The 20,969-nt window shown below is 50.9% G+C and overlaps 2 protein-coding genes across 5 annotated transcripts in view; one reads left to right on the top strand and one right to left on the bottom strand.

The window, feature by feature from the left end:
- Nucleotides 1-11,329, bottom strand: part of SYMPK (symplekin scaffold protein) — a 37,017-nt gene extending 25,688 nt beyond the window's left edge. For 3 of the 4 annotated variants that reach the window (XM_037005429.2, XM_037005431.2, XM_037005430.2), the window contains exons 1-7: nucleotides 11,172-11,329; nucleotides 8,164-8,287; nucleotides 7,970-8,035; nucleotides 6,717-6,770; nucleotides 6,550-6,623; nucleotides 4,295-4,421; nucleotides 3,358-3,607 (exon numbers count right to left, since the gene is read on the bottom strand). In XM_037005429.2, the coding sequence (XP_036861324.1) occupies nucleotides 3,358-3,607; nucleotides 4,295-4,421; nucleotides 6,550-6,623; nucleotides 6,717-6,770; nucleotides 7,970-8,035; nucleotides 8,164-8,287; nucleotides 11,172-11,266 (790 nt within the window). In that variant the 5' untranslated portion in view covers nucleotides 11,267-11,329. The remainder of the gene's footprint in view (nucleotides 1-3,357; nucleotides 3,608-4,294; nucleotides 4,422-6,549; nucleotides 6,624-6,716; nucleotides 6,771-7,969; nucleotides 8,036-8,163; nucleotides 8,288-11,171) is intronic. The other variant, XM_073226797.1, reaches the window with a different exon arrangement.
- A 751-nt stretch (nucleotides 11,330-12,080) lies between these two features.
- Nucleotides 12,081-18,768, top strand: FOXA3 (forkhead box A3). Its single transcript, XM_017652081.3, has 2 exons — nucleotides 12,081-12,303; nucleotides 16,911-18,768. Exons 1-2 carry the CDS (start codon nucleotides 12,235-12,237, stop codon nucleotides 17,886-17,888), a joined length of 1,047 nt encoding a protein of 348 aa, XP_017507570.1. The 5' UTR covers nucleotides 12,081-12,234; the 3' UTR covers nucleotides 17,889-18,768.
- The last annotated feature ends 2,201 nt before the right edge of the window (nucleotides 18,769-20,969 follow it).

Genomic DNA, 20,969 nt, shown 5'->3' with positions numbered 1-20,969 from the left:
CATCATAATTTCTGACTTTTTTGCTTTTTCATCTCTCTAAAAATACTTCTGTATGGTACCAATCCTCCTTCCGTGTTTGCTTCAGTTTTGGTGCCCATATCACAGAAGGAGCCACGTTGCAGAAGAAATTGAAGTTGTCTTGAATGACTGGAACCCTTCTGCCAGATGGTCTAATTAGTTGATTTGTCTTCTGGCACTGCTTCTACATCTTCGCCCTCATCGCCTGGCACTGGTTTGGACGCACTTGTCTCCACCAAGTCATCTGCTAATTCCTCTGGTGTGGTGCCCATTAGCTCTTGAATTTCTTCAAGATCCGTATCTTGAAAACTTTCACCCCTCTTCTTTTTTGTCATATCTGTAATCTCTTTCATGATTCCTTTGATTTGCACAGGTAAATCCTGTGAAGTCACGCGCAGCACGTGGACAGTTTTCTCCAGTAGGAACTGTTTCGAGCTTGACAGTTTCCATTGCTTTTTCTCTAACAATGGCATCTTCAGTGGCGTAATCCTTCCAGACTTACATGATGTTCTCTCTATCAGGGTTCTCTTCCATAGCTTTGCCAATCCTTTCCAGAGTACTGTGTTAATGAACCTTAAAGATCCTTACAACCCCCTAATCTAAAAGCGGAATTAGAGATGTGTTTGGAAGCAAATAGACTACTTTGATGCTTTCAGTGTTGAATTCATGGGGTTCCAGGTGGCCCGGGGCATTGTTCAACATCAAAAGAACTTTAAAAGGCAGTCTCTTATTGGCAAGGTACTTCCTGACTTCAGAGACAATGTGCTGATGGAACCAATACAGAAAAAGGGTTCTCAATATACAGGCCTTCTTGCACAACCACAAGACTGGCAAGCTGGTGTTTATCTTTGCCCTCCACGGTTAGCAGCTTTACAGGTAAAGACAGTTCTGATCGTAAACCCGACTGCATTTGCACCAAACAGTAGTTAGCCTATTTCTTTCCTTAAATTCTAGTGCTCACTTCTCTTCTTTACTAATTAATGTCCTTTGTGGATTTTTTTCCCCCCCAGAATAAGGTATTTTGTCTGCATTCAAAACCTGTTCAGGCCAAGTATCATTTCTCCTCAACGATTTTCTTAATGGCATCTGGGAATTTACCTGTTGCCTCTTGGTAGGCAGAAGTTGCTTCTCCTGTTATCTTGACATTTTTAAGCCAAACCTGTTTCTAAAATTATCAAACCATCCTTTGTTGGCCTAAAATTCTCCAGCTTTAGATCCTTCACCTTCCTTTTGTTTTATGTTGTCATACAGACTTCAATTTTTCTTGAGACTTCAATTTTTCTTGAATAATATTAGAGTCTATAGTTATGCTTTCCTTATAGCAATCCCGCATCCACATATAAGCTGCATTTTCAATACAAAATAAAGAGTATTCTGCAAAGAGTGCAAGGTTTTCATACCTACTGGCATAGGTGCAATGGCTTCATGCATGTCCTTTAACAATGGTCCTTAACACAGGGTTCACTTATCTTGAAATGGTGGGCAACTGCAGCCGCAGCCCTCAATCTATGCTACATATTAAGCATCTTCTTGTGGTGCCATGACTTCCAGCATCACTAGGGGCGCTTCGTATGGGCCCCGAGGTGTTAGTCAAGGTTTATGACATTGCATTGCACACAATGAAAAACACGCGAGAGTCGCAAAAGATCACTTTCCACTGTAATACACAGTTTACTAGAGAGATGATTAAGCGTCACTGGCATCACACGGCGTTTTAAGTGGATACTCACAAAACCTGAGCTCACCACAAAGCAACAGGATGTGGCTACAAAATTACTGCAGTACTACAGCATGTACTACAGTTAATCTTACAGTTATGACTTAACATTGCATCTTCACATTTCTCATCACTGCAAATGGCACCACGCATGGTCTGTGTTTATGTGCCTAAGTTTTGATAAATTCGAACTTTTAATAATAGATTTGTGTATGTTTTATGGTAGTATGTAGTAAATGAAACTAGTATCTATGCATTCGTGACATACCTAACATTTTCTTTTTTCTTTTTATATTTCTAGGCTACATGCTTTGTCTGCTATTTGTTCAAATCTCCAAAAAATTTTCTAATATATTTACTGAAAAAAGTCCTCATATAAGCAGACCCAGCAGTTTAAACCCATGTTGTTCAAGAGTCAGCTGTGCATGTTACATCATTCTATGTTGCCAGACAGTCACTACATCAGTTGGGGTGAGGATTTAATAATGTATATGACTGTCAAGACACTATGTTGTATGCTTGAAATCAATATAATACTGGATATGAACTATACTTCAATAAAAAAATACCCCCCAAAAAAGTCAGCTATATATACGTACATGCGCATAGACAAAGAACTCAAAGTCTTTGGTACCACCACTCTCTCTGATCCAGTCTCCAAAAATGTAATCCTTAACAACTTTGGTGGATGCCTTCTCTGACATTTTCTATGCAACAACATACGGGATGCCACATTATTTAAAACAGCGAATAAAAAATAGACTGTGATGCAACCATACTATGGAATGCTGTGTAGCACCTGAATGTGACTTTGATAGGGAAAGATGCAACTTAATATTGTTGAGTCCAAAACGTTGCCAAACAATATATAAGAATAATATTTGTGGAATGCTTACTATTTCAGCCATGTTAACTTACCAAATGCTTACACCTACACCCTAAAATTACATGCCCTAAAAATGACCCCTAATTTACCAAAGAAGAAACAGGCTCAGAGAGAACAGGTCGCTTGCCCAATGGCAGAGCAGAGATTCAAACACAAACCATTGTACTCTAATGCCTCTCAGATGAAAACAGAAAGCATAGTTCTGTTTTTTGTAAATAAAATAGAGAACAAATGCAGACACTATGAATATATATACAAATATCAACCTCTACATAGAGAAGGTCTGGAAGGAAACAGTATTCTTAGCAGCATCTATGTCTAGGAAGAAAGACTGGGGGAGGACATATTTTCCCTTCGTACCCCTCTATATTTATAGCTTAACACTTAAATAGTGTGCATGTACTATTTTTATAATTTGTAATTAAGAAAACAGTAAAACTAGCTAGCATTTACGAAGCGCTCACATCCTCGTGGAACCTTATCACAAACCCATGAAAGGGGTTCTACCATCACCCACCTCCACTTTACAAAAAGAAGTTCAGAGAGAAATAACTTGCCCAAGTGCACACAGTGAGTAAGCGGTGAAGCTGGGACCTGAACCCGGCATCAGCACTCTCAGTCCCTGCACTACCCTGCCCCAAGAGAATAAGAGCCGCGAAGGACAGGTGGGGAGCGGGGGAGGAAGGCCAGTGGGGTGACTAACAAATGGCACCAGATGATGATCGGCGGCACTCACTGTACTGGATGTAGGGGTGGTCACGAGGGATACGGTCCAGGCTGATGTCATGCTCCTGGCGTCGGGGCACCTCCGAGTCAGCCATACGGGGCGACAGGGTGATGATGAGGCCCTCCACAAACTTGATGGCATGGATGCGGATGCCGTCGTTGTCAGAGTCCAACAGCAGGATGATGTCCCCAGCCATGGCAGACACCATGTCCCAGCAGGCCTCCTGGAGCTCGCTGATGACCCGTGACTTCACCATCCACTGCAAGTGGGCCAGGGCGGGATGGACAGACAGACAGATAAGACATCAACTGCCAACTCTACCCACAAATCCATAAATAGTGACAAATATATTCATTTGGGAAATATTTACTGAATTCCAACTTGTCCCCAGCCCCATGCTAGGTGATGCCAGGGACGGGACCCAGTGGTGACTAACCTGCCCTCATGAGGTTACAGACAATGACAACCCAGACTGATGAAGGCTCAAATCTTAAGACAAAGTAATAACAATGCTGACCTCACAAGGTGGCAGCAGAGTTTAAATGGATTCATTCATTTCATTAACACTAATGATCACATCCTAGGGTGCTCTTTTTCTTACAGTACTTAGGACAGTCAATTAACGTTTCCGTGACTCTGTTTAGGGTTTGTCTCCCTTACGGGGCCGTGAGCACCGTGAAAGCAGGACCTGGCCCATCCTGGTCACAGAGAAGGTACCCAGGGAATGTTTCCTGACGGCACAAATGAATCAATGGGTAGATGGAAGGATGGGTTGTGGCAATTCCCTAACTGTTAGACACCATTAGATACCCTTGTTGTCTCTTCTCAAAGGTCAACAGCACATCTGTCCATAAAAGAATGTGATCCACCCCTGTTTTTGGACTCTCCCTGGTCAGGATGAGACCTGCCCGGTTAGGATGCCCCCAGCTGGGGAGGGGGCCCTTACCTGCAGTGCCACCTTGTAGAGCTGAGTCATGGTGAGGATGGCCTTCTTCACCACATTCACATTCTCATCCCTCAAGAGCATGTTGAGGTTGGCGATCAGTTTCAGCAGTAACTCAATGTCTCGCTTGCTGGGGGATGGAGGAAAAAGGGCAGGGTCCAGGTGATCTTTGGGTAGCTGACAGGACACTGGGGTCCGTAAGGAAAGGGAAATCAGGGGAGTCACTGTGTCAGGAGGCTGGAATGGAGGCAGAGAAAGTCAGAGAGCGAACCTGTCGTTTGCCAGCACATCCTGAAGCGGAGAACAATGCTGGGGACCCCTGGATGTGGCCTCTCCTGAACCCTCTATGCAGGCTGGTCCTGCACCCACCACTCCATTGCTCTAGGGCCCTGCGGCTCACGTAAGGGGCAGCAGAGCCAGACAACTGTGTGAGTCCTGACAAGCTACTTCCTCTCATTCAGACTGGTACCCACCTAACAGCTTGTGAAAACTGTAACAGTACATAGAAAGCGCTTAGAACAGTGCGGAGAGCATTCAGTAAATATTAGCCATTATTAAAGCACTTCACTTTACATAATCATTACTTTTGTTTACTAATTTAAGTCTGAGGGCTCTGAAGGTGGGGACCCCTTCCAGTTGAGTACCGGCAGAGTCTCCAAGTCTCCTTTTTTTGTTGAAGGAAAGAATGAAAGGCCTCCAGTAAATATTCAAGAAGGCCATACTTAGAATTCCGAATAGGAACATAATTTTCACAGCATGTTACAATCTGAAGTTAAATATCACGGCTGTCGAGTAAAAATTATGAAACTCAACTGTGAGCTACATGAAGGCGGAAACAATGTTTCTACTCGTTATATTCTTATAGCCTGACACAAATACCTGGCACAAAGGCATAGGACACAAATCTTTTGCACAAGTAGTTCTTGCAAACTCAGAAAATTTACCACAAATTCTCCTAGAAAAAGCAGAGAGTGAGAATTTGGGCAATGGTATTACAGACATGGGGTAAGAATCCCAGCTCTGCCACGTACTAGCTGTGTGACATTAAGAATTCACTTCACTTCTCTGACCCAGTTTTGTGTTCAAATGGGCCAAACAACTTATCCAGGGTTATTCTGAGGATTGAATAACATAGAATTTAGTAAAGTGACTGACAAATAGAAAACAGTCACTAAATTGGGGTTCTTTTATTTTCTCATAGTCACAAAGCATCCAGTAAATGTTTATTGAACAAATGACTCAGCTTGAACAAGTCACTTTACCCTTCTGAGCCTCAGTTTCCTTTTCTGTAAAAGGAGGATAACAAGGTCTCCATCCCCAAGGCCTCTGTGAGGATTACAGGGAGTAAGAGAGAACATGATTTAATACAGTGCATGACAGAAGCAACCCATGTGGTTACTATGGATTAGATACCTGTTCAATGAATACTAACTCAGCCTGTCCTATGTGCCAACACTGTCCTAGACACCAGGATACAGTGGTCCACGATACAGAAAAGTCCTGCCCTCATAGAACTGATACTTTTGTGGACCTGGGAGGGAGTGTCCCTTGCATGCACAGCAAGTGGAGAGGCTGTGAAGAACAGTGTTTTTTTGGGGGAATAACAGGGAGGCCGGAGGACATGAGTGAAGATCAAAGAGGCCACCAGGAGATGAGGCGCAAGTAAGGAGCTTGGCTTTCAATCTAAGCAGGCCAGAGGAGGTCTGAGAGTCAGGGAGCGCCAAGGTAAGATTATGTCTTAGCAGGATCACTCTGGCTGTTGTGTACGAGAGAGGAAGCAGGGAGTGTACGGTGTTTCCTTCTGGGGGATAAAAATGTTTAAGAACTAGATTGTGAATGTGTAAATGCCACTGAATCGGTCACTTCAAAATAGTTAATTTTATGTGAATGTGAATTAAACAAAGAAGAGAGTGCTAAGAGGGCAGCCACTGCAGTCGCCTAGGCAGGGGATGGTGGCTTCGAGCAGCATAACATTATAGCAAGGGGAACGGCTGGAAAACGGCCAGGTGCTGTTTACATTTTGAAGGTAGAGCTAACAGCCCTTACTGATGATGGAGAAGGTAAGCGTGAGAGAGGCAGTGGAATCACACATGACTCCAGGCTTTCGACCTTACGAAACATTTGCTGGGGAGTCAGTGTGCAGGAGGGACACTGGGCCTCAGAGGCAGAGGGCAGGACTCTCAGGGCAGGGCCAGGGTGGGAGCTGAAGCGGCGACTCCACCGGGGGTGCTGCCAGGGCTTCCTGCCTCTCCCCCTACCATGCCTCCTCGATGAAGCCGATGACAAATTTGCGCACTTCAATGGACTTGTCTGCTTGGAAAGCGATGATCTCCTGCCAATATCAGCAAGAAGGCGGGTCAGGGTTGCACCAGGATCCGTACCCTGCCCCTATACCCACCCCCTTTCTCTCCTGTCGGTCACTCACATCCAGGAAGTTGTCCAGGAGTGTGGGATCTTTGTTGATGATCAGTTCCTGGACCTGGAAGGAGATTGGGCATGGGGAGGAGGAACACACATATAAAACCAGAGTCCAATCAGGCAGATGGGAGCATGTGGGGGGAGACAGCATGGGGGTAGGCGGCAGATGACCTCAGCACAGGTCCTGGCTCTGCCACTCCCTATCGCAGTCTGGGCAAGTGCCTTGCCCTGAGCCTCAGTTCGCTTTTCTGTAAGACGAGGATCTTAAACACCAGCTCACAGGGCTGTGAGGCTTCGGTAAGATCCTACAAGGTACGGGTCCTGGTTGATAGTGGTACACGATACACAAAGGGGTTGAAGGGAAGAGGGAAGTGCTGCAGGACCCCTACCTTCCTGAGGCTCGTCCATCAGTTACCCCCTCTCCTGCAACCCCAACCACAAGGCCACAATGCAGCAGGTGTTTGATGACAGGGAGAACCTATTTCCTGGGGCCCTTGGACCTGCCAAGCTTTGGCAGAAGCCCTTCCCACAGACAGTCTCAGATAAGCCCAGTTCTGGCATAGGGCCTGGCTCCTACTGAGGCAGAGCTGGCTAACCAAGGCCACACACTGAGCAAGTAGCAGAAATGGGGTTCTCACCCAGGAACCTGACCCCCCCACCACAGAACTCCACCTGCCTCCTATTCTGAGCCACATTCAGCGCCCCCATGTCCTCTTCTGCCTTTGCACAGCAGTTGTGCCCTGTGTTCTCCCTCTCTTACTTGGCCTGCTTGTCTCCTTATCCTCCAGGCCTCAGCTCAGATGTCCCCTCTTCCAGAAAGCCCTCCCTGACTCTCCATCCCTAGGCTGGGTCAGGAGCCCACTCTGGGCTCCTCCATCCGGACCCTGCTGACATGGGTTCTGCCCTGCAACCTGCATGCCTTCCCCACCAGATGGGACCCTGGCAGAGAGGGAATACAGAGATTAAGAGCACAGAATTAGGAGATGGGACCCAACTCCTCACTCAGCCAGCTCCTTGCAGCATGACCTTGGGCTTATGATTTAAGTTCTGAGCCTCTGCTTCTTTCTATGTAAAATCAGGATGAAGTTACCTGCCTCACAGAGCTTCTGTGGGAATTAAAAGAGAGAATGCCCGCCCAGCACTGAGATGACAGCAGGAATAGCCCAAGTGCTGAAAAGTGGGCTCTACTGTTAGTACGTGTCTTCTTTTATCACAGGTTCCCATCCTCCCTCCCCCATCCCACTTCGCCCAGCCCCTGACCTGTTTGAGCACTGTGATCTTTGAGTCGTTGGTGATCAGTGCTGCCTGATTCAGGAGATCCACCACCTGGAAGGAGGGGGAGAGGCAGGTGAGGCGCCAGCCTCGCCGGCCCAGCCCCTTCGGCACTCCCTGGGCGTGGGCTGCCCGAAGGCAGGGCTGTGCCTCCCACTCCAAGCCCTTCTCTCCATGCTCACTCTCTCTGAGGTGGTCATGCCATCGATGCCGAGCCCCTCCTCCTGTGTGAAAAACTGGGACGCCACGCTCCGGCGAGTGACGCTGTCCCCACCACTGCCTGCCATGGCTGCTGGCCAGTTCTCCCTGGAGAAGAGGAGGGCTGATGAGGCGCTGAGTGCCTGTGGAGGGGCTGGACCTTCATCCCACCATCCACAAAGGGCTCAACCCTCTCCTCCCGCCGGTCCTGTGTCTGTTGGGTCTTCTGAACCCTCTCCCTCCTCCAGGGCCTGTCTCAGACTGTGTCTGTACATGGAAGTTGTAATTTGGGGAAGATACGTCTCCCAGGTCAGAGGCAGTACCTCGTGTAATACCAAGCCTCACCTCCAGTACCTTAGACGTAGTGGGCTGACCACAAACACCTGCTGAATGACTGAACAAATGAATACACAGCAGCCACCTTGCTGGTCTTAGTGTCTCCCATCTCCATCTGGGCTGCACTAGGGACCAGACACCATAGCCAGCTTCCTAAAACACACCTCTGAGGAACACCAGTCATAGAGTCCTCCACACAGTGTGGACTCACTACATCAGAAAAGGCCTCATTAAGTAAATTATGTTTCGGCCATTTTCTTTAATACTATGGAATTATTTTTTAAAAGGGAATGAGGGAGGGGAGACTTTGGGGTATCTATAAAATATTATGCAACTGTAAAAAAGAATAAGGGAGGGGGAAAAAGTAATGAGGAAAATCTCTATACATTGATAAACAGTGGGCTCCAGCATGTATTAGGTGAAACTGAACAAAGTGGAAGACAATGTTTACTGAGTCTCTTACAAAAGAAATGGAGATATGAAGATAAGCTTAAAAAAAACTGAAAAAGCAGAAGAGGGACGAAACAATATACATATATATATATTTGGTGGATCTCAAATGCATTATCATTATAAAAAGATATCCCTAACAGCCTGTTCCCCCCCACACACACTTCCTCTTTCCTTTTAACAGCTGTATAGAATTTTATCATGTGGATGTTAACCAGTTTTTTTCTGCCAGTCTCCCTATGAAATCGATGCAGTTCAATCCACTTTTGCCAAGTTTGTGTATGTATATACTGAATGACCTGAGGTAAGAAACACACTGGGTCTCAGTTTCCTCCTGTAAAAAACAGGGATGGTAATGTCGTTTACCTCCCAGGACTATTTTGAGTAGCTGAATGAGTACACATAGTAAACGTATAGCTACTACTTTTATGTGCACAGGTAAATGTCTGAAGGATACTGTATAAACTCAGTAATTTGAGGAGGCTAAAGAAGATGCAATTTTTTTTTTTAAACTGAACTTAATATACTCTGCGCAGTAGTGTCTGCTGAATGAATTATACAACAGCCTCCCTCCTCATCTAGTGTTGCTTTATTTTACTTCATGGCATATATTATCATTAACACACTATGTATGATTAAGTTCCAGGGCGGCAGGCATTTGTGTGTATGTGTGTGTGTTCACTTTCCCAGCACGGAACATTATCATCTAAATTATAATAATCAATTATTATCATCTAATAATTGCTCAGTAAATACCTGCTGAGTGAATGCCAAAGGGATTCCCCAATCACTGGACTTAGTATCCCAGCTCTTCAGCTCTAGAATGCTTGAGAAATAAGGGCTTGTATTTATCGAACATGTAATACATGCTGGCCACCACTCTAATACACATATTCACGAAATCTCACAACACCAACTCTTTGAGGTAGAAACTATTTTCCAGCTCCATGTTACAGATGAGGAAATGTAATGACCAAGGAGGTAAAGAAAGGAATTGTTTCCCCCCCCCAAGTCTGTTAAGGCAAGCCTAGGGATGTGGCCACCCCACAACCAGCATACTGCTGTCCCCATAACATAATTAACCTTTTCATGGCGAATTTTCCACTCTTTACATGATGATATGTTGAGATCCACCAACATTTTCTTACCCTGTGAACGTCCTCTTCCACTTCCTGGTTTATCCTTTTGTTTAACATGTATACATATTTCCCTTTCTTTTGTAAAGAAGGGAGCGTGTAATAAACACGGTCTTCCATTTTGTTTTCACTTAATATATGCTGAGGCCCACTCGCTTCATCAGTGCATAGAGATTTTCCCATTCTCCCCACCACTTCCTCTTTCCTTTTTACAGCTGTATAGAATTTGATCATGGGGATGTTAACAGTTTTTTTCTGCCAGTCCCCCTATTAAAGAACTTTTCGGGTGTTTGTAGCTTTTGCTACTACCAACGACCGTTCCCCCTTCCCACCCGCTGTACTCCTTTGGTAGTACCACTGCCCCACTCTAACTGGGGAGTCAGATGACACGCCTCATAGACACAGAGTGGGCCTAGGGGTTACTTCTCATTCACTCTCCGAACATTAACCGGGCGTCTTTAATGTGACCGGCGCTGTACCGGGAACATGCGGTGACCAGCACACACCCAGCCCCGGCCGCCTAGGAGCTCGTGGCCACAAACATAATCAATCAGCCAACAAGTCCAATAACAAATTAGACCACGTGACATACGGAAAGGCATAGGAGCCTATGAGAGCATTTAACAGGAGGACGTCGGGTCAGAGGGCGGGAGAGGAGGACTTCGCAGAGGAAGTGACGTTGGCGCCCAGCCGCAAGATGAATGGGAGGTAGCCAGGCATAATGGGTAAAAGGATGTTGCGGGGATAAGGGGCGGCGTGTGCAAAAATCCCGAGGCGGGAAGGCGCGTGGCGAATTTGAGGAACTGAAAGGCCAGTGTAGCTGTGCTAAACGGGGGACGAGCAGAGGCCGAGCCAAGGCCCGCGGCGAGGACGCGCCTTGGGGTCCACGTTGGAACTTTGCCCTGAGAGCACTAGGGAGACACGGGAGCGTCCTGAGCTGGGGAAGAAGCTAGAGTCCCGAGCATCTCTGCTCTCCTCTCCTTGCAGCGCCCCCACTTCCCTGCCAAAGCCTCTGCCGTTCAAGGTCCCTCCTCCCTTCATCTCCAGGCCCCCACGCCCTCCCCGCTCACCGCGGCGCCGGCCTCCGTCCCCCTCGCGCCCCCTCAGCAGTGCCTCTGCGCGGACGCCGCCGCCATCTTCCGTGCGCTGCTGTGACACTGCGCATGCACCGCGCACGCTGGGTCTCCGGGAAATGGAGTCCACACGTCGGCCCGACCTCTTCCCCACGTCCTCCAACGAGAGCGGCCCTCAGCCCTCCGCAAGACGGCGCCGGGGCGGCCTCGCATTTCCGGCCTTTGAGCGCCATGCCTTTTGGAGAATGTAGTCCCTTAGCTGAGGCACAGGGCGGCAAGAGAGAGAGAGTTCTGGGAAATGGAGTTCACGGTGGCTCGGGGTCCCTGGACGGCTCGTGTCAGAGAAAGTGGGAAACCCGGGCGGCGGAGCTCCTAGGTCTCGAAGGTGGTCCGTTGCCCACTGGGGACTGATCAGAGGCCCCGATCCCCTCCATCTTTGGTCCTAGCCATTTACTCGGCCTGGAGCATTTCCAGCTGTCGGAAGCTTCAGTCTTCCAGTCCGTCCAACGGGAATGTGATTTACAGGGCCTCTTGCCGTTCGGAGTGGCATATTCTGACCTATGGAGTCCACGATCTCTTTGAGTCTTGCTCGCGCAGCGGTCATGCTGGTCTCTGCTCTGCCTATTCGCCTTCTCCTGTGTAGATGATGAAGCCCCCTGGGTGAAAAGGTCCCAGAATTATGCCTTACGGGCCCTTAGTATAAGCAGCGCCACCCACCCATAGCTCCCTCACTCTTCAGCCGCCTCCCGCTCTGGCGTCCCCGGGCTGCGGCTCTCGGCGCCTGAGGTCTATCTCCTCGCAATCCCGCAGGGGGCGCCCCAGTCCGAGCGGGAGGGGAGGCGGGAGGGGAGCCTGGGGCGGGCAGAGGCGGGAGGGCGGGGTGGGGGGGTGTCCCTGCTATAAAGCGCAGCCGCCTCCCGCGGCGCCCGGCAAGGCTGGGACCCCGGGCGGTCGGACGGGACGGCCCCGGTCGGACCTCGGAACGTGCCGGCTGAGAAATTCGAAGCCCTCGGTTCCCCCCGGGTCGGAGCGGTAGCGGGTGGGGGCGCAGGCCCGGGGGATGCTGGGCTCGGTGAAGATGGAGGCCCATGACCTGGCCGAGTGGAGCTACTACCCGGAGGCGGGCGAGGTGTGTCCTCGGGGATGGCGGAGCGGGAAGTGGGAATCAGGTTGCGGGCTTGAATTGGGACAAGGATAGGGGTATGGGATCAAATGGGGTTCCCAACTAGAGTTGAGGAGCGGGTGACTAGACACACCGAGACCAGGTGTAGGAGGCAGCGACGGGGGCAAGGCATCGGAGCTCGGTTTAGGAAAGCTCGTCGGCTTAAACGGGAATCATGAAAATTCAGGCAAGGGTCAGGTCATAGTTAAACTTGAGGGCTATGTTGGGGACCGAAAATCCGAAAGATTTAAATTAATAAACCAAAGATAGGACTTAGCTCCGGGATAGGGGACAGAGATGGGGGATTAGGGAATGGGGTTCAAAACTGGGGGAAAAGACATGAACTAAGATGGGAGAAGGGAGGTCACCATTAAGGAAAGTCTTAAATGAGCGCTCAAGGTTAGAACATAGTGTTAAAGATGGGGGTTCTTGGGTAGAAACCAGAATTGGAGTTCATGGATAAGGAGCCCCGTGGTGATCTAAGATAAAGTCAGAAATAGGGATTGGTGCTCAGAGATAGATGGAGGTGCGCAGAGGTGAAGCTTGGTTTGGGAACTCTGAAATAAAAGGTGGGTTAGAGTTGGGGCTCAGATAGATGGTGGTCCACATGGGGTCAGAGTTGAAAGCTGGAGGAGTGGGCAAGAGCCTTGGCAGGAGAGGGGTCAGTCTTCTTCCACCACCCCATCCCTATTCATGACCCTCACCCCTCTCAACTGAACTTCAGTGGTTTAATTGTTATTAGAGACCCTCAGCAGGGATACTCCTTGTTGAAGACTGGGAAGTTTCAGATTTTGGGTCTCCCTCCCCCTCGCTTCCCGCACTCTCCAGTAATTGCTAATGTCCTCACCAGCCCCATCTCTGACTAGGTTGCCTGGGAGTAGGGGGCGGGGTGTATCCTCACCCCAGCAGACAGAAAGTCCTTCCCCAAGTCTTACTGTCATTCCTCTTGCTGCAAGAGCTCCTTCTTAGTTTGCTCTCTCTATGGTGGAGTGGGGAGCTGGATCCCTGTCAGAAGGTTATGGAGGTCTGGACGCTTGGGTTCCTAACCTGGAAGGGGACTGTGGGCTTCAGATGGGGGTGTGGGGCTGGAATGGCCGAGTTCTCTTAAGAGACCGGATCTGGGAGTTACAGAAGCCCCAGCGTGTCTGAGTCCTGGATCTAGGATTGGAAGTTATAGGGTGGGACTCCTGGATCCCCAGGCCCGCAGGGCTTGGAAGGGTGCCCAGGAGGGGCCAGTCCTGGGACTGTGGAATTGTGAAGTGCCCGTGAGGTGGGGTAGGCTCACCAGAGAAGGGATGGGGAGTGTTGAAAGGTGGAGGTGAAATGGCTGGAGATGTCAGTTGTATGGTGGGGGAAGGCAGAGACCAGGTTGGAGGGTGGAGGCTCCCAGGACAGGGTATCCTAGTTGAGCTTCCAGAGAGTTCAGAGCCAGGGAACATGATTTAAGGAGACTACGCCTTAGTGTTGGGAGACAGATCTTAAGAAGTAAATTGTGGATGTCTAGGATGGAGAAGTATTTGGGGCACAGTCTGAAGTTTAGGGGACAATTTATGTGGACATCATGTCAGAAATCGAGAAGCAGTCTAGAGAAGATGAGAATTATCAGAATTTGGGAGCAAATTTTGAGAGTCAACATAAAGGGGGCATAAGATGAAAATACTGCCTGAGAGTCTCCCCAGTCTTCCCATCAGCGGAGCCACCTCCTCCCCTTAGGTCAGAACAATGGGGAGAGAAACATCTGTACTCACTCAGCCAACTGAGAACTGTGAGGGTCCCCCAACTGCTTCCTGCCCCTAGCCCCCTCCTGCTGGGGTGATTGACACCCCCAGGCTGGCTCCCTGGCTGGAAGGAAATTGGGAAGTTATCACCCTGGGCTGTCCCCATTGGCCTGTGGTTCTCAAAGATCAGCTGGACCAACTGCTCCCCCATTTTTAGAGATGGAAAATCTGAGCCTTTCTGGGTGTTCAGGGCTGGGACTGGGACTGGAAACTAGGCTTCTAGCTTCATACTGCCTGCCCCTGCTCCCTGTCACACCCTTCCACCCTTCTCCAGAGACAATAAGGAAATGAAAGGGGAGAAATTCCAGTCTCCTGGGGTGGGGGTGCAGGTCCCCTGAGGGCTTCCCCCCAATCTCAGCCCCGCCCTGGCAGGGGAGATCCGGCTCAGTCCCGGACACTGGGGGTTCATCCCAGCCCCGGGGCGTGGGAAAGCCTAGGGTGGATTAGGGCAGCTGGAGCACTTGAGGTCAGACCTCAAGGAGGACTTCCGGGTGGGTGGGGAGCCAGAAAAGGAGGACCCTGGAGTCCTAGTCTGCCTTCCTCTGTGATAAAAGAGAGCCTGACTGGGTTAGGGGGGTGCTGAGGGATGTGGGAACTCTGGAACCCTCTAGTCCATCACTTTCTCTTCTCATCTCTGAAGGACTCTCTTCCCTTATTCTGGGTTGGGGGGCAGAACCAGCAACCCGGAAGGAGACCATTGCATGGGAGAGGGGAGTAGCTGTGGCTCCAGGGTCCATGTGAGACTTCTGGGGAGATAGTGATGCTGAGGAAGGGAGACAGAGACAGGGAGAGAGGTGGGGGAGGAAAAGGGGATAGAGAGACAGAGAGAGGGATAGTGCCCAGGAAGGGGTGGGGAGAGAGGAGGGCGACCAGGAGAAGGAGGTGCAAGACGCAGAGGAGACCGAGGGAGTGTGGAGAGGAAAAGTGAAAGAGATGGGGCTGGTAGAAACAGAGAGGGCTCAGTGGATGCGGGAAAGAGAGAAGAGGAGAAAGGGAGACATTGCAGGAGGGAGACGTGGGGACAAGGAGTGGGTACAGAGGTAGTGAGACAGGACAAGAGGTGGAGGGTGACCTGCAGAGCCAGTGGGGAGATCAGGGACCTGGGAGAGCAGAGCCGCCTGGACAGATGGAGCAGAGAGAGTGGAGAGTTGTTCTGCTGGAATTCAGAATAGGGTTAGTTGCCACCTGTCCCTCATGCCCTGAGTGACCCTGGTGATTCACTTTTCTCTCTGGACCTTGGAACCCTTCCAGTGACAGGGGACAAGAGGGGACCCACTGACTCACAGCTCTCGCCGGAGCTCTAGCAGCACACCAGTGCCATGAGACCCCAGCTAGGGAAGGGAGTGGGGCAAATAAGGGCAGATGGAGGGTTGAGGGAGAAAGGATGGAACACAGTGGGTGGGAGGGGTAAGTATATGCAGAAAGGGAGAAATCACCATTCACCAGGCTTCAAGATTTGTTTGTTTATCTTGTTTTCTTCTTGCTAGACTGTCAGCTCCATGATGGCAAGCATTTCAGTCTGTCTTGGTCACTGCTTTTACAGCATGATCCGAAACAGTCTGGAGCCGGTCTCCCTGGAGTCAGAATCCCAGTTCTGCCCCTTCCTTGCTGTGTGAGCTTGGACAACTTCTCTGGGCCTTAGCTTACTCAGATGTACAGTGGGCATCACAATAGCTTTTCCTCCATAACGAGACCCTAATAATTAAAGACCTTTCCTGTGAAGTGCTTGGAGCAGTGCCTGGTACAGAGTAGGTGGCCAATAAATATTTGTTCATTGAATGAAAAAATATATAAAGGGTTAAGGAGACGTAGTAATGTCTACCATATTTCATTGAGCTAAGATGCACGTTCTTTTCCCCACTTGAACATTTCTGAAAATAGAATGGGTTTTACAGTCAACTGGGCATCGAGGGATTATAAATTGACAGTGTTTGTTTCCTGTTCTTATTGATACCTAAAATTACACTGTAGTTTTATGTCTTAGATTTGATGACATATAGTAAATAAATGATACAAGGTTGATACATGATTTCTGATACTGCAATGTTTTTGTCGTATAAAAACTGCCATTTTATAACCCAAATGACTGATAGAGAATACACGTAGAGATTAGATTAGTACATAAATCAGTGGTCTCAGGACCTCTTTACACATGTAAAAATAACTGAGGACCCTAGTTTTTGTTGATGTGGGTCATGTCTATCAATAGTCATCACATTCGAATCAAAACAAATTTAAACATGGCAACGGTTTGTTAGTATAAATCATGTATTTTTATTAAAATAACTGTATTTCAAAACAGCGAGGGGAGAGGCTCCGTTCCATTTTTGCAAATCTCTTTGGTGTCTGGTTCAGTAAGAGACAGCTGGATTCTCATAGCTGCTTCTGTATTCGGTGTGTTGCAATGTTAACATGTCATACGGCTTCTGGAAAACTCTGCTGTACGCTCATGAAAGAGAGGGAAAAGAGGCTAATAATACCTTAGAACTGTATGGAAATAGTTTTGATTTAATGGACACTTTGTAAAAGTGTCTCGGAGGCTCCACGGGCTGTCCGGGACCACCCTTTGAAAACCATGTGAAGCGTGAGCTCCAGTATATGGGAGTCTGGGGTGGGGTTGCGCATGTGGCAGCGGAGGAGAGAGGGACTCCGAGAGACAGCTCTCCAAGACAGAGGTCAAGATGGAAGGGACATGAAGAGGCAAGCGGACAGATGGATGCACAGTGCCGTCCAGCGACCCTTGCCAACAAGCAGAGTGAAGATTTACTGATCCCCCCCATCTTTCTCTCCCTGCAGGTCTACTCTCCAGTGACCCCAGTGCCCACCATGGCCCCCCTCAACTCCTACATGACCCTCAACCCTCTGAGCTCTCCCTACCCCCCAGGGGGGCTCCCTGCCTCCCCACTCCCCTCAGGACCCCTGGCTCCCCCTGCCCCCACTGCACCCCTGGGGCCCACCTTCCCGGGCCTGGGTGCCAGCAGCGGTGGGGGCAGCAGCTCAGGGTATGGGGGCCCGGGGCCGGGGCTGGTACCTGGGAAGGAGATGCCAAAAGGGTACCGACGGCCCCTGGCACACGCCAAGCCGCCGTATTCCTACATCTCGCTCATCACCATGGCCATCCAGCAGGCGCCCGGCAAGATGCTGACCCTGAGTGAGATCTACCAGTGGATCATGGACCTTTTCCCCTACTACCGGGAGAACCAGCAGCGCTGGCAGAACTCCATCCGCCACTCGCTGTCTTTCAACGACTGCTTTGTCAAGGTGGCCCGCTCCCCAGACAAGCCGGGCAAGGGCTCCTACTGGGCCCTGCACCCCAGCTCAGGGAACATGTTCGAGAACGGCTGCTACCTGCGCCGCCAGAAGCGCTTCAAGCTGGAGGAGAAGGTGAAGAAAGCGGGCGGTGGGACCTCCACCCCCAGGAACAGTGCAGCCACCTCGACCACCGGCTCTTCCGCCACAGTCACCTCGCCGCCCCAGCCCCAGCCTCCACCCCCCGAGTCTGAGGCCCAGGGTGGGGAAGATGCGGGGGCTCTAGACTGTGGCTCACCCCCTTCCTCCACACCCTACTTCACGGGCCTGGAGCTCCCAGGGGAGCTGAAGTTGGATGCTCCCTATAACTTCAACCACCCTTTCTCCATCAACAACCTGATGTCGGAACAGACACCGGCACCTCCCAAACTGGACATGGGGTTTGGGGGCTACGGGGCAGAAGGTGGCGAGCCTGGGGTCTACTACCAGAGCCTCTATTCCCGCTCTCTGCTTAACGCCTCCTAGCAGGGGGATGGGATCATGGTGGCTGGAGTATGGCTGGAGCTCACGACATCAGGCTCTCGGGGCTTGATCCTCCTGGTGACACTTTGCTTGTCCCATCAGTTAACATCTTGGTTGGTCTATTACTGTGGTGACTGCCATCTCTGCGGGCATCGTGTCCATCCTCTGGGTACCGTGAAGACTGCTGTTGACGCCCTGGTGGGCCCATTGGGTACCGTGAACACCGCCGTGTTGATTGATGGTATCGGTGACCCGTTGGGTGCTCTGATGGCTGTCATCTGGGATGACATCTTGGTTGGCCCTTTGGGCACGATGGTGATGCCATTTCAGTTACATCTTCTTTGGCACGTCGGATGCTGTGATCACTTCCTTTTTGGTGGACTTCTTGGGGTAGTAGATGCCAAGTTGGCCACCAAACTGCATAACATCTGTCTTGACCTGTTGGGGGTTACGGTGGCCACCACCTTGGCGGGTCAACCTAACCAGTGTACCATGGTGCACCGTGATGGCCACCGCAGCCCATGTTGGCCATTCTTCACTGTCTCTTTGGTGGGAGTTGAGTGAGGGGTGGAGATGAGAATACTCCTTGGTTTCTCTGGAGCCATTCCCCCTCTGGATCAGGAGAAACCAGAAAGGACTGGTTAGGGGGAGGGGAATTTCTACTGAAGTCTGGCTCTTGCCTGGGAAGTGGGATACTGGCTGTCTTTGACCATTAAAGGCACCATTTCTGCCTCTTACCAAATGTCTCTTTTCCTTGGTGGGTGGGCGCTGTGGGGCTTCACCACCAGAATTGTTGTTCCTCTGTCTTCTTCCTGCCCCCAAAAGCCGGCTGCCTCTGGGGGAGGGGATGGGGTAGGCATCAACCTGACCTTTGGCTCTTTGCTGTCCCTGACCCCAAGGACAGTTTACTCACAGATAGCAGCCCCCGCAGCAGTGGGGCCAGGGCAGCAGGGGGAGGTGGCTTTGTGGTGACCAAGGCCACCTCCCCACCCCCACTCCCCAGACACACATCGCTAGCTCTGAGGTTCAGGGAGCCTGGGAGCTGCTCAATTTTTTGTTAAGCTGGGGAGGAGGAGAAAGGACAGACGTTGAAGGAGACAGCGTGTGTTGGAGTTTATCTGTGTGTCTGTGCCTCTGTGGGTCATAGGGCATCACTGTGCCCACTGAGGTCCCTGTGGTCTGCTACAGGATGTTACCTATTTGTATCCCTCAATTGTGTGGGTCTGTATGTCTGTCCGTACTTCGGGTGTATGCTTCCTGGGGTGTCTCAGGATATCAGACTCTTGCATGTGTGTGTTTATGGTTTTGGGCGGGGGTTGTACACCTATCCCTGGGTCCCTCTGGGTCTCACACTGTTGGGTGTGTGTCTCTATGTCAGTTTGTCTGCGTCCCCGCTGCCTCAAGAGAGGCTGTGTTTGACTCCATTGGTACAGATCAGCCTGTGGTGTGTTTCATGTGTACCTCTGAGAATCAGCATCTGTATATTTAAAAGAAAGCCTGCCTGGGTTTGCATATATTGCCTGTCACTCTTGTGTGGAGGGTCTGCCGGCCCTGGCATGTGGCTGTCACTTTTGAAGGCAGGTATGTGGGGAGGGGGCTGAGTTCTCCTTTGGCTGCTGCGCTCCTCTGGGGTTGGCGTGTGGGTGTCTCTGGTCCTCCCTGTGTCTCCCTGGGCTCTGAGTCTGGTGCCTGTTGCTCAGCTGTTGGGAGGGCCTGTCTCTCTGGGGAACACAACTGTATACTCCATGCCTCTCATTTCACAGAGTGGAAACTGAGGCCCAGATGGAGAAGGGACAGGGCCAACCATATTCAGCCAGGATGGAGCAGGTGGGCCGCACCGGTCTGATTTTTGTCTTTTCCTTATTTTGTGTTTGTCTCACTCGACCACTGGTTCCTTAGCCACCATTCAGTTGGCTCATTCAAAGACCAAAGGCTGTTTCCCCGTGTGTAATGTGTGTGTGTGTGTGTGTGTGTATGTGTGATGTCTCTCCCAGTTTCTGCGTGTCCATCTTTCTCTTTTATCTCTTAGTGTCATCCCTGTGTGTGTCACTCTGTCCCTAACTGTCTCTCTGGGCCTTCATCTCTGTCTCTTGGCTTTTTTGAAAATGTTGGCTCATCCTCTCCTGTGGTCTGCCTCACGCTTTCTCCCTCCTGCCTCCTCTGACTTGACTACGTCCCTCCCTCTCTCTGGGCCTCTGGCTCTGTCCCTCCTTCCCTCGCTCTCCTGAGGTTGGCCTCCCCGACTCCTTCTGCTCTCTGGTCTTGCTCCTCCTTCCCTGGCCTCCCTCTCCCAGCGCCCTGAGTTTCCGCCCCTACCTGCCACCTCGCAGGCCAGGCCCTCTATTTCTGTCACTGTGCCCGCCCAGCGGGCTGCGTGTCACCCCCGCCCCCTGCCATGCTGGCTCCAGGTCAGCCACCAGCCTCGCTGTCCTGGGCAGGCCGGGGAATTCCTCCTGGTTCCTGGAAAAAACAACTGGGGCAGAGAGAAAGGCCCTCAGTCTCCCCGGGTGCCCGCCCCCCTCCCTTGGGCCCAGGGGTCTCTCCCAGAGTCTGCCGGCCCGAGGCAGGAAGCTCTGTGGTTTCTGGCTTCTCCCAGGCGGCCTCCGGATCTGGCCCCCACCCCCCGGCCAACAGCCCAAATATTATTCCGCAGGAGGAGTCGGTGGCGGCGGGAGGAGGCCCAGGCTGAAAGAGGCTTTCAGGGCGGCCAGGCCTGGGGCTTCCTGTCCCCAGGCTCGGGCCTCAGGCCGCCCCAGAAGGGACCTCAGGTGGCCGTAGGGGCGGGTGTTGTTGTAGGGTCCTGGGGGGAGGGTGGGGCCATCCGTCAGGGCGTCTGGTGGCCACTGGCTAGGCTGGCGTGGGCAGGTGTGACCCCCACCCCAGGGACAGCCGGCTGACGTCCAGCATGGAAAAGTACCATGGTCAGACATGGGATGCATGGACAGACATGAGGACGCCAGGCATCAGGATGGAGGGACAGCCAGGAGGACACAGGGAAGCCTGGGCTGTGACAGATGGCCTGCACCCGGCCTGTGGTCCCCTGAAGTGACATGGTCCAAAGGAGGCAGCCATGGATAGGGAAAC

The sequence above is a fragment of the Manis javanica genome, chromosome 17 (genome assembly GCF_040802235.1).
Source record: "Manis javanica isolate MJ-LG chromosome 17, MJ_LKY, whole genome shotgun sequence".
Classification (NCBI taxonomy): Eukaryota; Metazoa; Chordata; class Mammalia; order Pholidota; family Manidae; genus Manis; species Manis javanica.
The sequence above is the reverse complement of the archived record's forward strand: the minus strand, read 5'-3'. Positions and strand labels throughout refer to the sequence as shown.

Bases quoted from the DNA above. Each gene is read 5' to 3' on its own strand.
- FOXA3 (XM_017652081.3), top strand. From the start codon at position 12,235: ATGCTGGGCTCGGTGAAGATGGAGGCCCATGACCTGGCCGAGTGGAGC. The intron at 12,304-16,910 runs GTGTGTCCTCGG...CTCTCCCTGCAG, and splicing joins ACTACCCGGAGGCGGGCGAG to GTCTACTCTCCAGTGACCCC.